Source organism: Castor canadensis, chromosome 5 (genome assembly GCF_047511655.1).
Source record: "Castor canadensis chromosome 5, mCasCan1.hap1v2, whole genome shotgun sequence".
Taxonomy (NCBI): domain Eukaryota; kingdom Metazoa; phylum Chordata; class Mammalia; order Rodentia; family Castoridae; genus Castor; species Castor canadensis.
Window position 1 is genome coordinate 2249180 of NC_133390.1, and position 15784 is coordinate 2264963.

The 15784-nt window shown below is 52.9% G+C and overlaps 1 protein-coding gene across 5 annotated transcripts in view; it reads right to left on the reverse strand.

Annotated features, from left to right (window-relative positions):
- Agpat3 (1-acylglycerol-3-phosphate O-acyltransferase 3) overlaps positions 1 to 15784 on the reverse strand; it is a 95740-nt gene that overhangs the window by 10062 nt on the left and 69894 nt on the right. For all 5 annotated transcript variants that reach the window (XM_020152699.2, XM_020152702.2, XM_074072540.1 and 2 more), the window contains 6 exons: positions 14601 to 14827; positions 6728 to 6897; positions 5801 to 5962; positions 5058 to 5211; positions 4517 to 4619; positions 994 to 1069 (listed from right to left, as the gene is read on the reverse strand). In XM_020152699.2, coding sequence (XP_020008288.1) covers positions 994 to 1069; positions 4517 to 4619; positions 5058 to 5211; positions 5801 to 5962; positions 6728 to 6897; positions 14601 to 14778 — 843 coding nt within the window. In that variant the 5' untranslated portion in view covers positions 14779 to 14827. The remainder of the gene's footprint in view (positions 1 to 993; positions 1070 to 4516; positions 4620 to 5057; positions 5212 to 5800; positions 5963 to 6727; positions 6898 to 14600; positions 14828 to 15784) is intronic.

Consider the following 15784-nt stretch of genomic DNA (forward strand, 5'->3'; position numbering starts at 1 on the left):
GTTATCTCAGCAGTTCACCCCAGCCGAGCAGCTTAGCCTTGGACCATGTCCCTGTCTTGTGTTGGTTTCCTCAGCAGCTTGGAGTGCTTCTCCTAGAGCCACTCTGTGCAGCTATCTCCATCTGTGCTTCTGGACTATGTCGTTAGCATGAACTCCATCCCCTAGCCTGCAAAGGCAGGCGTGACAGTCACCAGGCAGGTGCTCTTCAGTAACGAGGAAGAAGACAAGCCGGGGGTTGTTCCAGGGGCTGGAAGTTCAACCTCCCAGGCAGACAGAGAGGGCCCAGCTCCAGGTGGGTTCTGTTCCACTTCCTGTCTTGTGAGGCCACACCTTGCTTCTGTTCCCACGAAAGCATGAAATGCAGGACGTTATGGGGACCAGCAAACTCCCCAACAGGGCGTGTGGTGTTGGCTCAGGCCTTCACTCTACTATTCAGTTCTACCGCTCTTTTTGGTCCCCAAAGATTTCCCTCCACTTCTCGAGAGCTCGTTGGTGCGTTTAAAAGGATTTTGTATGCTGCAAAGATGTTCTGCTATCTGTATCCAACCAAGGTGAAATGGAAGCCAAACACCTGTGCTTTATGTGGACAAACTAACCGGAAGCAGGTGTTGGGGGAGGCATGATGGGACTGGTGGGGGTAGGACAAGTGTGGTTAGCTGAAGAATCTTCAGGCATTGTCTACGCTGTGTCCGTGACATAAACAGTTTACTGCATAGCTAGGAGACATCTGCCACACACCCAGGATTTCTTTTACCTAAAAAGAAACAAAACCTGGCATGATAGTGCAGGCCTGTAACTCTAGCGTTGGGAAGACTGAAACAAGAGGACTGGGCTACACAGTGAAGCCCTGTTTAAAAAAGAAAAAGGAAGACAAATGTGGCAACCATATTACCAGTCATGCTTTATACCCTTCTCTAGCTTGTTAATTGCTCTACAGCTAAGAGAAAAGGAAGAGAAAGGAGGAGGAGGGACAGGGGCCCCAGGACTCCTTACCTTCTCCTGGTACAGTTTGTGGAGCCACTGCGCTGCGTCCTTCTCATCCACTGGGATGTCTTCCAGGGGGAACCTCCTGTTCCATTGAGAAGATCAAGCTCAAATGAGTTACCTAATGACATCAACTCAAAGGGGGAAAGGGGACAGATGACTGCGCCTAAGGAAGGCCCTGCTTGTTCTATTCAGGTCTCACGCTTAAGTTTTAAAACAGGAGACATCAAAGCAATTCCTCCTTGGGCATTCATTGTGAGCACACTGTGGTCCACTGGGCACTGCCATGGCCACTAAGCAGGGTCAAAGAGACCTCTACATTTGGGGACACCTGTGCGCAACCTGCCCAGCAGGGCACTTCTCTAATTTTCCCCACAAAGCTGAGGGCTCATGGCTTCCACAGGCACTTTGGTCTCAACGTGTTCATCTTTTGGAGATAATCAGGACTGAGAGTGTGCTGTGATTACTCTCAATTGTCAACTTGACTGGATTGAGAGACACCTAGAGATGAGTAAAGCTGACCTCTGGGTGTCTGGGAGGGGTTTCCAGAGATGATTATATCATGGGGCTCTGAGTAATTAAAGGCTTAATGCACTGATGGGACTAAGAAGTAGATGATGGGGGGAAGTTCTACAAGGTGGGGCCTGGTGGGAGGAAGTGGGCACTGAGGATGTGTCTTTGAAGAGTAGATCCTGGCAAAGGCCCCTTCCTGTTTCCCTTTCAGTCCCCGGCTGCCATGAGGTGGGCACTTCTTCTCTACCACGTGCTCCCCACCATGATGCCTCGCCTCCCCTCACCCCCACAGCAATGGAACCACCCATGGACTGAAGCCACAAGACAAAGTCAGCCTTGCCCCCTTTATATCATCACAGTGATGCCAAAGGAAGCACTCAAGCTTTCACTAAGCAAGGAGGGTTGCGTCTCACAAAGGAAATCTTAAAGTTGAGAAGCTTTAATTTCACCTTGCAAATGCGTAACTTCTGCTAGGACCCTGGCTGTGTGAATACCTGACCTACCAACAGGGCGTTTGCTCAGCAGATGAGCACAGGGCGGTGGCCTGATGACCATAACTGGAGTATTTCCCATCCCTAACACAGTACAGCTCCCACTGTGAAAGCAGTTATAATTTGAATAAGGTACAAGCCACTCACAGAAGTAATATTAAGACCTTTCCAATATTTCTAAAGGTTAGCTAACAGACAACAGTTTGTTAGCTGGGATCACAATGGTGGCTCTAAGAAAGCAGAAATGCAGTGCCCATGGGAGGTACAGACCTATCTCACCGGTCAGGAGGCAGATGTGACCACTGTCACATGTTGAAAAAACATGTCCTGACCTCCTGGATGGCAGTGGGATGGAAGAGAGACATAAAGGCACCTGTGGAGGAGTGCTCAACTGTCCTGAGAGCTGGCCAGGCTCATCTGGACCTTTTTTTTTGTTTGAGTGCCAGGGATGGAACTGAGGACTTTATACATGCTGGAAAAGTACTGTACCACTGAGTCACATCCCCAGCCCTCATCCTGGATTTATATAAGGGAGAAATAAATCTTTGTATTGTAAGCTTTAAGAAGAGCTCAAAGTAACCCTCTCCCCCCTCCCCCAAAACACTAAGAAAACAAAAACAAACAAAGCAAAAACCTAGACACCTGCTTTCCATGGGCTACTGTAATACCTCACAGTGCCCAAGAGGGGGCATAGTGTCCCAGGCTGGCTAGGATAGAGCTCCCCCTAACATCCACATGACATGTTGCCAAGCTCCCCAGGGGACGCATGAAACTAGATAATAGTGGAACCTCTATGTGCTATGATTTTCCTATAAACACTGCACTACTGCCAAAGTACCAGAGTTCATCTGTCCTTCCATGTTTTATGCCCTGTGCCTCCTTTGTGTCACTATTCTTGTACTTTGGGACTAATGTTAAATGCCACAAAGGTCACTTGCACACAAGCACTGCAGTCTGATAACTGGAGGGCCACGAACTAAGTGCTAACAGGAGGGCAGTATAGACAATGCGGATACGTCAGGAAAAGGGATGGTCCACGTCCCACGTGGGGCAGAACAGGACTGTGCGTAATTTAAGATTCATGAATGGCTTATTTCTGGACATTTCTATTTAATATTTTCAGACCCCAGTTGATTATGGGTGATGAACCATGGATGGGGAGGATTACCAGCATGAACTTGGTCCTGGTGAGGGCCTTGGCTGCCCACCCTGGTGGGCCCAAGCAGCTTCTTCCACAGGGTGAAAAAGTTTCAGTTTTATGTGGGTTCTGCCTACCGACCTTCACCACATCAGAAATGAACAGCTTTGTACAACTCGAGGGCCCACGGGGCAGGCAGAAGAGCAGGGCTGGGGCCATGTGCCTTGCAGGGTGCCACTATCCACTAGAAAGCCTACAAGACTGAAGAAGCAACTGCTTCCTAGTGGACAAAATATTTTAACCCTGTGGCCCCAGGGGCCCTGGCCACATGCTGGGAACTGTGTTTGGAGGATTTGCTCCTGATAGTGCTCAGTCAGGGATGGGACAAGAACGTGCCTCCTATAGCAAGAGGCCTGCCTTCCTGCCCCCCATGAAGTGCACGTGTGTGCACTTGTGTAACTTACAGACTGCACACACACACCCCATGTGCATACACCATAAACACACAAGTCACATGCACGTATACACATACAACATGGGTCTTACTTAATGCATACTGTGTGCATTATGAAATAAGTAAAAGTGACCAAAGTGTGAACTGGGTTTTGTTGGTGGTCTGCTCCGGTCACTCGCCCTGGGTGTTGGTCTCCTAGAATAACTCAGTACCCCAAGGCTGTGGACCCACGTGCCAGTCATGGGAACAGGAACACCACAGGGCCACCTGGGGAACCAATTTCTCTTCAGGAGTCCGAGGTCTGGGAGCACTGGAGCGGCAACACATACGGCCAACCCTGAGACACCTGACATTGACCCTGTGTCACGAAGCAGCCACACAGGCTGCTCTCTGTGTGGGGACTCTGCTATGGCTCAGAGCAAAGTCTCAGGCTGCTCAAACAGGGATCTGGACATGTCCTTTTCATGGGTCCCCTGGGGACAGGGCTGGGAGCATACATAGCATGAAGTCCCCACATCCACAAGACCTACCCTGGACTGCTGCTTTCTATAGATCTGAGACCCTCTCTCTGTGGGGCCCAAGCCACCAGAGGCAGCAGTGCCAATGGGCAGCATTGCTCCACAAGGGACTCTGTAGGAGGCCCCATTCTGCCTGCCCTTGAGAGGTTCTGGGTCTCATCCTTCAGAGGTCAGAGGTTATCAGTTAGTCCATCAGGTCATGTGACTGGCCCAGGAGACCTACTGACCCAGGTCTGATTTGAGACCAGGTCAGGGAGCGACAGAGTTTACTCAGAGCAACCTGCATAGGCTTCCAAGGAAGCCCAGAGAGGACACAGCTGGGGACGCTGCGGGTCCCCTATCCCCTCCCTTTGACCATGTCCCCCTGGTGGCCTCCCTGAGTGGTGCTGCAGAAGGCTGTCCATCCCTCTGTGCTCACCTCACACACATGTCGGCCATATACTTCTTCCCATAGAGGATCCCCAGCAGAGATGGGTTCTTGTTTCCTCTGAAATTCAGGGTCACGTCGTAGATAGCTGCGACTATGGGGAGGAGAAATGGCCCAATGAGTGATGGAGGAACCATGCATTCCAGGGTGGAAGGTGACGTCCAGCCCAACTCTCCTACTGATGTGTGCGTTCAGATCCGCTACCCACGGCCTGTTTGTGTGTCCTTTGTGCCCTATGTCCCTTTCCGTCTTTTACCTGACTCCTTTCAGATTAGCTAGGTCTATTACAGTTTCCTTCACAAAGTTCACCATCACACACGTTTTGTTAGAATTCTGCTTCCCACTATTTTTACCTAGCATTTCATCTGAAAAAATGACACAAGGCCCGTACAACTGGACTCCACTCCCTCCCTCCTTCCCTTTGTGTTTCTGGGGTATTTTACATGTAAAGCACTTATTTGTTTTCACTTTTTGCTGCACATGGGAGCAGAGGGCAGCAGTGGCTCTGCCGGTCACCTGACTCGGGCCCTACCTGTCCCCCGGAGGCACTGGACCGCAGTGGTGAAGCCCTTGGTCCGTGGCAACAGGTGGTACTTGAGGGGGGGCAGCCCCTTGGAGGCAGCCACCTCCATGCTGACACGGTGCTTGGTCTCCGTGAAGCGCGTCCCTTCGCAGTACAGGAGAAACTAGGATGTGGAGGACCATGGGGACAGTTAATTCCAGATATGAGGGGGGAGCAAGAGCCCTGACTGACAGTCAAGAGCATCCCAGGTCTCACGTGCAGCAAAGCATTCGTGGCTGAATTTGTAGAAATCACAGAATCACAGAAGCACTCTAGTGACAAGCACATGGTGCAATTTGAAATGTCATTTTATTTTAGGGCTGCAATCTGCACCGCAGTCACAGAAACACATGCACACAGCAAGGCTTTCCTGGAGGAACTCAAAGAAGTGAAACCTGAAGGTGTCTCTGGGCAGCAGAAGACAGAAAAAGTCTGCTGTCCCCAAAATGCCAGCACTAGAAATGTCAGTAAGGAGCCAGGTTTCCAAGAAGAGATCAGAAAAGGGAGGAGACAGGACTCAAGGTGTGTGCCACAGAGGACAGTTTTGGGGGAGGGCTTCCCATGGCCGCAGGGTGCTGTGGGTCCAAGCTGTGGCAGGGACAGGTGGAAGCAGTCCCTTCCCAAAGGAAGAGGCTCAGCAGCAGAGGGTCCCATGGAAAGCTGAGTGATATCTACAAGCCACCACTGTGTCGCAGCCCGTGCCATACACTCACCCACATGTACTCAGGGTAATCAGCCAGGCGTTTCAGTCCCTCCATGACAGTGTCCCGGTCCTCCTCCCACTTCCGCTTGCAGAACACGATCTCCAGGAAGTACCACGTCCAGCCGATGAGGGGCACGTACAGCAGCTCCTTCTTAGCCAGCACTTTGGAACTCTGTAGGGAGGGGAGGCTGTGGGCACACTGAGGGGGAACTCTGTAGGGAGGGGACTGAGGGGGGCTGGCCAGACCATGGAGGAGGCCCAGGACGACTGTCACTGCAGGGCCTGGCTCAGTGTTACTCTGATGGCTGTGGGTGTTCTGGTTCAAAGCATTTGCCATAACTAGGGACCCTGGCTTCTGAGTGTGCGTTACCAGGGATCGGCACCACTGGAGAGGACAGAGTGCCATCCCAGAAGCCAGGAAACTGCTCAAGGGACAAATCCTCCTGGGGAGGGTGACAGGATGCAGGACAGTGCCTTGGGCTCTAAGGGCCCTGTTCTGACCACAGCCTCCCTGAGATGGCTGAGGGTCCTCCCTCACAGCCCCTGCCCAGGGCCGTTCAGCTCATCTCAGTGCAGTTTAAATTTTAGCTAACTGTGGGCCTCAGATGGGCTCCTTTGGAAGGTAAAGATTAAAGATGAGAAAGGAAGTCACAGCTTGTCCCAGTCCCAAGAACAAGTTCAGGACTGTGGAGGACACCCTGTAGGTGAGGCCCTTCAGCCACTCACTGCCCAGCTCAAAGGAACCAGGCCTGCAAAGCTCCAAGGAAGGAACCCTCAGAATGGGGCTCCAGGCTCCAGGGAGCTCCCTCCAGGACCCTCGCCCACCACTGCTCACTCTAGCCCCTCCCTGGCATCCCTGCCACTCCACCCTCAATCCCTCCCTGGCACCCACCTTGGTCACTCATCCCCAGGTCCCCCTGGGGCTCCCATCACTCACCCCTAGCACGCCAAACCGCTCACACATGGTCCATCCACAGAGGAAGTCAATTTCAAAGTTGTGGTTCAGGATGATGACCACGTGCTCCTTCCCAAAGTGGTCCACCGTGGCCTGGTCGGTGAAGAGGGTGCACTCTGTGCAGGACCACCACTCCAGGAGCATGACCAGCTCTGTGGATGGGTGCGGAGAGGGGTTGGTCCAGTGCAGAACAGGTTGTGACAGCGCCTCCCCTCCCCGTGACCCTGGGCTCTCTGACTTGTGCTGGAAGCGCCCACGGAGGACATGTACAGCATTCTCCTCTAGAGGAGAATTTTCTGCTAAAAACAAGTTCTTGGGGCTTATGATTTTTGTTTTTTGTTTGTGGGACTGGACTTTGTGCTTGCAAAGTAGGTGCTCTACCGCTTGAGCCGCACCTCCAGGCCATTTTGCTCGGGTTACTTTGGAGATGGGGTCTTGAGAACTCCTTGTCTGGCTGGCCTCAAACTGTGATCCTCCTGATCTCGGCCTCCCAAGTAGCTAGGATTACAGGTGAGCCACCAATGCCTGGCTCAGAGCTCATGTTTAACGTCTCCCCAAATCACAAAAGCCAGGGGAAAGAAACAGAAGCCTGTGTGCAGCTGCCATTCTCACAATGCTGGGCTCAGTGGTGTCACAAGGCCACCAGTGACACTGAGCTTATGTGGGAGGTGGCAGCTGTGTCCCGTGTACCCCCATGTGGCCACAGGATGAAGGGTTGGAAAAAATGAAAGCAGCACCGTAATAGAAATATGGTTAAGCTTTCTCCTACAACTTTCTTTGGTGTAATATTATTTTCACACTTAAAAGAGCAAAACAAAAAAGGGCCTGAGGAGGGGGCTCCCTCACTGACTACCACTGGCCAGGAGTCAGCAGGTCTCCCAAAGCCGTCAGGGTACACTGAGGCTAGGTTTTCCAGGACCTTACAGTCTTGCATCCCATTGCACTAGTCAAGGGATTTTGGCAACTCCTCCAGAGTGCCTTCCTGGCTCCAGTCCCAGGCACTGAGGTGTATCCTAGGACTGGGGGTGACCACCGTACTGCCCAAAGCTGCTTCGGAACAAACTGGGACTCCCCTCTGGAGGACTCAGGGAAGCTTAAGTTCAGCTCCACGAGAACAGCAGGTCTGTAAAGTTCATGGTAAGAGCCCAGCATGTTTGTACAGCACAAAATCCAGTCGAATGAGCCTCCGTCAGAGTCTATGTAGGTACAGGGATGGGGGAAGCCTGAAGGACGGGCATTCCATCTGGGTGAGGGATGGGCAGAGCGCCCTAGCAGGCCCCAGCACCTGTGTGGTCAGCAGTTGGTGTCACACCAACCCTGGACCTTACAGGACCAGTTTCCACAGCATGTGGTTTCCAGATGCAGGACAGGACACAGCCTGTGCTTCTGGTGCTGGACCCCAGCCCATCGCTCCCCAGTAGAGTCTTCTACTGAGAACCATCCCTCGGGGACAGACACCCAGGAAAACTGAGGGGCTCGAAGATGGACCCCATGCGTGTAGGCAAGGACATGGCTGGCTGGGAGCCCTGTGCACTCCTGGTGAGAGCCGCAAAGGGGGAGCTGCTTGGGGAAACTGTTGGGCGGATCCTCAATAAGCGTTTTCCAAATAGATGTCGCCATGTGACACAGAAGCAGCATTCCTCCACGCACACCGAGAGCTGGACACACGTCCACGCACGCCGAGAGAACTGGGCACACATCCACGCACGCTGAGAGCTGGACACATGTCCACGCACGCCGAGAGAGCTGGACACACGTCCACGCACACCGGGAGAGCTGGACACACGTCCACGCACGCCGAGAGCTGGACACACGTCCACGCACGCCGAGAGAGCTGGACACACGTCCACGCACGCCGAGAGAGCTGGACACACGTCCACGCACACCGAGAGCTGGACACACGTCCACACAGAAGCCCACAGAGGCACGCGTGCTGCAGCAGCACTCACAGCTGCCAGAGTGGAAACAACTCAAGTGCCCTCAGATGAGGCCACTCAGCCACAGCAAGGGATGAAGTCAGACGCCCACTACAGCCCACAGAACCTTGAAGAGAGGCGGCGTGCCCACAGCGGAAGCCAGACATACAGGCCGATCCACAGACACAGAGCACAGGGCCGTGGCTGCCAGGAGCCAGGAGGGTAGACCAGGGAGTGGCTGCTAAAGAACGCAAGGCTTCCTTTGGGATGAAGATGCTGAAGTTAGACTAGCTGTGCTTGCACCCCTGGACTGTGTGCTCTAAGTGGGAAAAGCAGGCAGGGCTTGCCCACTGGAAAGGAGGTGCCACTAACCAAGGGCTCTCCCCTCTGCAAGGGACACCAGTGGGACCTGGCAACATGGCGCGGACTGTTCCCTGGCCTGCAAGTTCTTATCCAGATGGAGGACACCCTTCTGTAGCTGGCAGTGTGAGGATGGTCATATGGAGACAGGGCTACGTCTAATGCTGGGTGTCAGAGCCGGCTCCAGTAAGGACACTTGCCAAAAACTCTCCCTCTTGGTCACCCTGGGTGTCCAGTACAGCTCGCTACCCGCAGCGCAGCACAGTGCTCGACGGCAGGTCTAGAACCTGTTTGTCTTGCAGTGTGGAAATGGTATGCCCATGGTTGACAGCTCTGCACTCCCCTGCCCCACGGCCAGCAGTCTGCTCTCTGCTTCCTGGATGAATGGGATCACGCAGCATTTGCCTTTCTGTGTCTCTGCATGATGCCCTCAAGGTTCATCCATGTTGTCTCATGTGTCGGACTGCCTTCCTGCTTTTTGAATAACATTCCACTAGGAATTCCCTCTAGCCCCTCATCCCTTATCCATCCACTTGTTGATGGGTTCCTAGCTGTTTCTACTCCAGGACTCTTGTGAACAGTACTGCAGTGACCAGGGAGTCAAGCGTGTCTTCATGGGAGCTGGCCACATGAACTCACCCTACTGGTTTACCAACCACAGGGGTGGTTATTAGGTAGGGCAATGGCCCACATTAGTCTGGACTCTGAAGCCAACAGCCTGGCCAAGCCCAGGGCCGCCTCTCACTAGCCCTCTCTGTGAAGCAGTCACTCCCTCAAGGGCCACCAGAAGGTCACAGAGCCCACGCACAAGTGCTGATCATGCTTCTGGCTGTGACAGTTCTTAATGGAGGAAGACACACAGGAAGCCCACAGGTAAAGGGAGGGGGTGGTGAAAGATCAAGACCCCCACGAGACATTTCTGAATTTTTTTAAAAGAAACTTTTCAGAGATATCTCTCCATTAAGTGACAACACACATCCCTCTCACATGAGCACTCACATTCCATGGCTGGGCGCCTTCTATACACGACTGTCCCCGCCCTAACCTGAGGGTTGTACACTGAGAGTGACAGACTCGGGCTCCCAGCAGCCTCCTGCTACTCCCACCGAGTGTCTCTTCCCTGAAGCCTGGGCAACTTGCAAGGCCTGGGGTTTCTTTTCTACTGATTACCTGTGGCTGGAGTGTGGCTCAGTGGGAAGTGCTTGTCTGTGCAAGGCCTTAGGTCCCATCCCCAGCACTGATAAGAACAGTGGTCAGGCGCACAGAAGGTGCAGCTCCCACACACTACTGTGTGCCAGTGCACCAGGGGCAACTGTGGTCAGTGCCCCAGCCCAGGAGGGCCACAGGTACCTGCAGGCAGCACTGGGAGGGGAGCTGCAGGACTCCTGCAGCTCAGGTGGCTCTGACCTGCTATTACTGCCTGGTGGATGCAGGTGACAAGGATGCAGAGACACAACTGTCCCCTGGGCCATGGGTGACACACTGATAGGCCACGCATCCTTCACAAGGGAAACACTGTGAGTGGATGGCAGCCTGGGTAGGAAGAGGTCTTGCATTTGGGCAAGAGGATGCCACTGATGTCCCCCTAGCATATGTGCCCCAAGGGACACATGACTCAGGGTGTCTCACCCTGGCTGACATGCTATGTTGGGGACCTCCATCTTTGGGACCAGCAGGAGAGGTTGGGCCCAGGTGAGGGGTGCTGATACTCTGTTCCAGAGAAGGGCCTGGAGACCAGAGGGCAGCCTGGAGGACCGTCTGTGTCACCAAGTGTGGCACCCAGAGGCTGGCCTCCAGCAGGTCTCAGGACATCTCTGCCAACCTGCAGGTCCCTGCATGCAGCGTCCAGGATGACATCTGTAAAGTGGCTCTCACATGGCGGCTGGCTCCTGGGCTCAAAATGAAATTCTTTTTGACTGTTTCCTTCATTCAAATATGTGCTTCCCTTAAATACAACGAGCAAGCCATTCTTTGCACATTTCAACCGCTGGTTTGGAAAAATTCAAAATTTGCCTAATCATAGTTACAATTCCCTGAGTGTTACTGAACACCTGCTCTGTGCAATGATCCAGTCTAACCTGTAGCTTCAGGTAGGCGATTTGATCTCTGTCTCACAGTGAGAAAGCTGGTCAGGCCGGGGCTGGCTGGGAGCAGGGAGCCTGAGCTAGGCTGGGTGGCTCCACGCACACTGGACCCACGCCCTGCCAGCTGAGGTGCACACAGCACAGGGCATGCAGGAACAGGGTTAGGAGAGGCAGCAAAAAGCCCAGGCTTCAAGGAATGAGACCAGCAAGCAGAGCTGAAAATGGAGCCGCAGTCCAGGATCATTAAAAACCTCAGCAGAGCAGGAGGACCGACTCAAGCGGAAGAGCACAAAATCCTGATTCAAACCCTGTGCCTCTCACCACATGCCAGGGCACCTGGCTTTGCTTTCCTGATCCCTCCCTCTGTCTCTGCTGTGTTCCTCCTCCTTTCTCTCCCTCCCTCCTACTCTCCCTCCCTCCTACTTTCACTCTCCCTCTTCTTTCCTTCCCTCTCTCATTTCTCTCTCTCTCCCTCCCCTCCCCCTCCCCAGGTTCCCCTCCCTTTCTCTCTCTCTCTGCCTCTCTCCCTCTCCCTCTCCCTCTCTCTCTCTCTCTCTCTGGATTAAGTGATCCTGCCAAGTAGCTGAGACTACAGGCTCACATCACAGCACCACCCAGCTTAATCCATCTTTCCCCAATACTTTGGAAGGACGCCTGACTTTTCTTTCTTTGACCTTATGCTTAGCTAATGATATCTACAGGCAAGATGTGAACCCTGTACCTGACAGACCGAGGCCAGTAGACCCCTAACGTGGTCACCCCACTTCCTGATATACAGCCTGCGACTGCACAGTGTTTTGTCCTGACCCACAAAATGAACGTTGTTATTAGAATCTCAATTCTTAAGATTTACCTGAGTTCCAATTTCTTTGGCTACCATTCTTGAAACTCAGACCATTCTTGTTTTTTTTCTTGGTTTGAACTCAGGGCCTCACACTTGGTAGGCAGGTGCTCTACCACTTGAGCCACTCCATCATTTCCACAAAGGACATTCTTTAAACAAATGTAGGTGGTGATCTGTGAGCAGTGAACACTCTGGATTTTGCTTAGCTAAATTGTTATTAATTTTATTCCATTTTTTTCCTGGAAGGTCGTCTGCTGAGGGCATATTCGAGGTTGACAATAATTTTGCCCCACGTCAGTTTTGCTGAGGATGGTCTTCGTCTTCCATCCAGCACCATGTGGGCTGCCTGCTGCCCGTCTGTCACCCTGGCCAGGGCTCAGCCTCCCCTGGTGTTCTCAAGGCCTTTCCTCTACCTCGGTGGCTCAGTTCACTGAGCTGTGTCCAGATGGCTTCTGTTTCTTTTCTCTGCGTTTGGATTTTTGTGTCCTGCAGTCAGGTTGTGCCAGAAGCATTGCTTCTTGTCCTTTCCTCTTGGGCAGGAGCCCACACCCTGCTTCTCCTTCCACCCTAATGTTACCCTTCTCACTGCGGTGCTGCACTCAGGGAAGATGGTCATCCTTGTGTCCCATCTACTTATTCTCTCATTAGCCGTGTCTACTCTGATGCAAACTTATCAAGTTTCTGCTTTATAGTAAAAACTTTCATAACACAAGTTCTACGGGGCTCTTCTCACATCTGGCCACCTTGGTAGTCTTCTGTCTAAGCCTCTGTTCTTAATTGTGGCTCACATGGATCTGCTCAGCCTGTGGAGCTCCGTGGGCCCCAAGGGCACACTGCTCATCTCTGCCTGGACCAAGGCCGGCTGACCAGTGCCCCTTGGCCCCTCAGCCCCTCACAGCCACCAGTCAAGGCTCTAGACAGGCGATGCGCATGGCCTGCTTCGTGCCACACTCTCCATCTTTGCTGTGAGGTTTTCCTCACTCACAGGATTTGGCTGTTTTGCAGGATTTTGTCTTCAGGTTACTACTGAAGCTAACTCATTTGTATGTTTTAGATTGCAGGATTTCTAATTCTCCTTTCCCATGGAAAACCATAGGCCTTTTCTGTTGAGACAAGCTGGGAGGAAGGGTGAGGCTCCAGTCTCTGCAGACAGCAGGGAGTCTGGTGACACACTGCTGCTGGGAGGGGATAAAGGCAGAGGGGTCTGTAGACACCATTTCCTGTGTGAAACAGAGTGCATGTGCTTTATGCTAAGAAAGTTGAGCTGCAGACAGTGTGAAAGGTGACACGAAGCCCCTCCTTCATCCACTCCCTGGACACCATCATCATTCAGGTCTCCTGCACCTCCCAGAGGACCTCTTTGCACATACAGCCATGTATACACCTTTACAAAGGTGGCATCTTTTAAAAAAAAATGACACCACATAAATGGTAGCATACTATGTACTTTGTTATACATTTTCCTTTATCACTTAAAAATGCACTTGGAAGCCAGGCATGGTGGTATATGCCTGTAATCACAGCACTTGGGAGGCTGAGGCAGGGAGAACACAAGTTCACAGCTGGGATATCACAGAGTGGGCTACACAGCAAGACTGTCTTAAAAATCCAAAAACTAAAACCAAACCAAACTACAACAAAAAAGCGTTTGAATATGGTTCTTTTTCTGTTTTGTTTTTTGAGACAAGTTCTTACTATATGACCTAGGCTGGCCTTGAACTCATTATATAGCCCAAGCTGGTTTTGGCACCACTGTGTCGCTCAGGCCTGAACTCCAGATGCTCTTGCTTCTGTCTCCTGAGTGCTGGAACTACAGGTGCAGCCACCAGGCCTGGTGAAAGATGACCGTCTACCAGTAAAGACAGTGTGCCCTGGTTTTTGGTGGCTGTGTGGGTGCTCATAGAAGGGATACAGCAGAACTAGTCTCCATTAGGGATATGGGACACTGCCAGTTTTGTGCCAATACAAAAATGACAATATGTGAAAACTTGTCCATAACACAGGTATTTTTGCTGACACCACTTTAGGTTATGTTCTTATTTTGTAGAGAATCTGAGTCAAAATTGTCTCATTTAAATTGTTGACAGACACTGTCAAAGCCACTCTGAAAGATGGACCTGTTCACATCCCACGAGTGAGCAGGTCTCTAGCCATGTGGCAGGTGTGAATGCATTCAGATGGACAGACACACATCTCCACTCACATGACTAAGGGACAGCAGTAGTGACACATTGGTACACACGGTGCAGGACCTGTTGCCTGAGGCTGGCCTTACTATGCCCTGGGGAGGGGACAGCAGGTGTACTGGAGGCTGGGCCGAGGGTGACTGTGTTTATTAGTCTCTTCACCTTGGTTGGTTTAAAAACATCCACGGTTCCCTGTTAAGCCACATGAAATTGCCACTTCTGTGGTGCAAAGCAGCCTGACATGGGGACTTCACCGGGTTCAACCTAGTAACCCAGTCTCCAAACCTGAGCACCTGTTCACAGTCGAGTGTGTGCGGCCAGGGAACTCTGGAAGGCGGGAGAAGCTCAACTGTTCGTTCCTCACCGGGCTCCAGCTCACATCCCCTCTCCAGCAGCCCTGCCGGGGAGCTGAGGCTGGGGGCACCGCTCCCCGGGGGACCGCAGCTGCAGGCTGCAGATACTCACGGCTCCAGAGCGAGTAGGCCAGGCGGCAGTTCACACGGCGGTACAGCTGCTTGCTGATGGGCCAGAGGGCCAGCGTGCACAGCTGGGTGAAGTTGATGGTCAGCCCGCTCACCACGAAGACGAACCCGATGAGGAGGTGCACCACGAACTGGGTCTTCAGGTAGGCGAGCAGGCCCATGGTCGCTGATCAGGGGTGGGCGCAAGGTCCTTCGCTGAGAACAGCCGTCCTGCAAACACAGGGCACAGCGGTCAACGTGCGAGGGGACCCGCTGCAGGCTGCAGGCTGGCAAGGCCCTGGGCCCCAGTCGGAGCCCCCGCCGAGCCACAGACCGAAGCGGCTCACTGCGCCTGCTCTGAGAGCCCTCTGGAAATAACAGGACTGTGACTGACGGACACATGCCGTCCATCTGTGCATCACACACACAACACACGCACGAAGCACATCACACTCTATACACACGTCACGCACTCCTGGCACACTAACCCAGCACCACACACACACTAACACAATGCCACACGCTACACACATGACACGTGTGCATGGTGGCGTCCATGGAATGACTACTTGCACTTGCTGAGGGCCGTGGCTGTGTCCACCTCTGGGATCCAGAATAAAGACCACGCCCATGCGTGCTGTGCTGCATCTCTGTGTGGACACAGCTTTCCTTAGGAGTCACTTTAACCACTGTCGTCAGTGTTGACAGATCACTCCCTGACGTGCGTCCTGAGTCTCTGGACTAGAAGCTTGCACTAACCCCTCAGCAGGCAGTCCCATGGCCCTGGTGCCACCTACCATTCATTCTCTTCTCAAACTCTGATGCCCGGGTCCAGCCTCAAGGTCAAAGTCTGTGGGTCTAACCATGAACCTTGACAAGGACAGATGGACCTGGCCAAAGCCCATACTCGGCAGGGTAGGCTTTGGCCCTGCAGCTCAGTTCTGGCAGCAAAACTAAACTGCCCACCCCACCCCACAGCCCAAGGTCACTACCTGCCCAGTACACACAAAGCCATCTGAGATGGTGTCCCACTGGCTGCCCTGCTCCTTGGTCACCTGACATATGTCCTTGCTGATGAACGTCAATCTCCACCCCCTGGATGTCCATGTGGGGCCAGAACACATGGCTTCGCTGCTTCCTGTGGGCTGCACCTACGGAATGTCTCCATTTGCTTAATTTTAACTACTG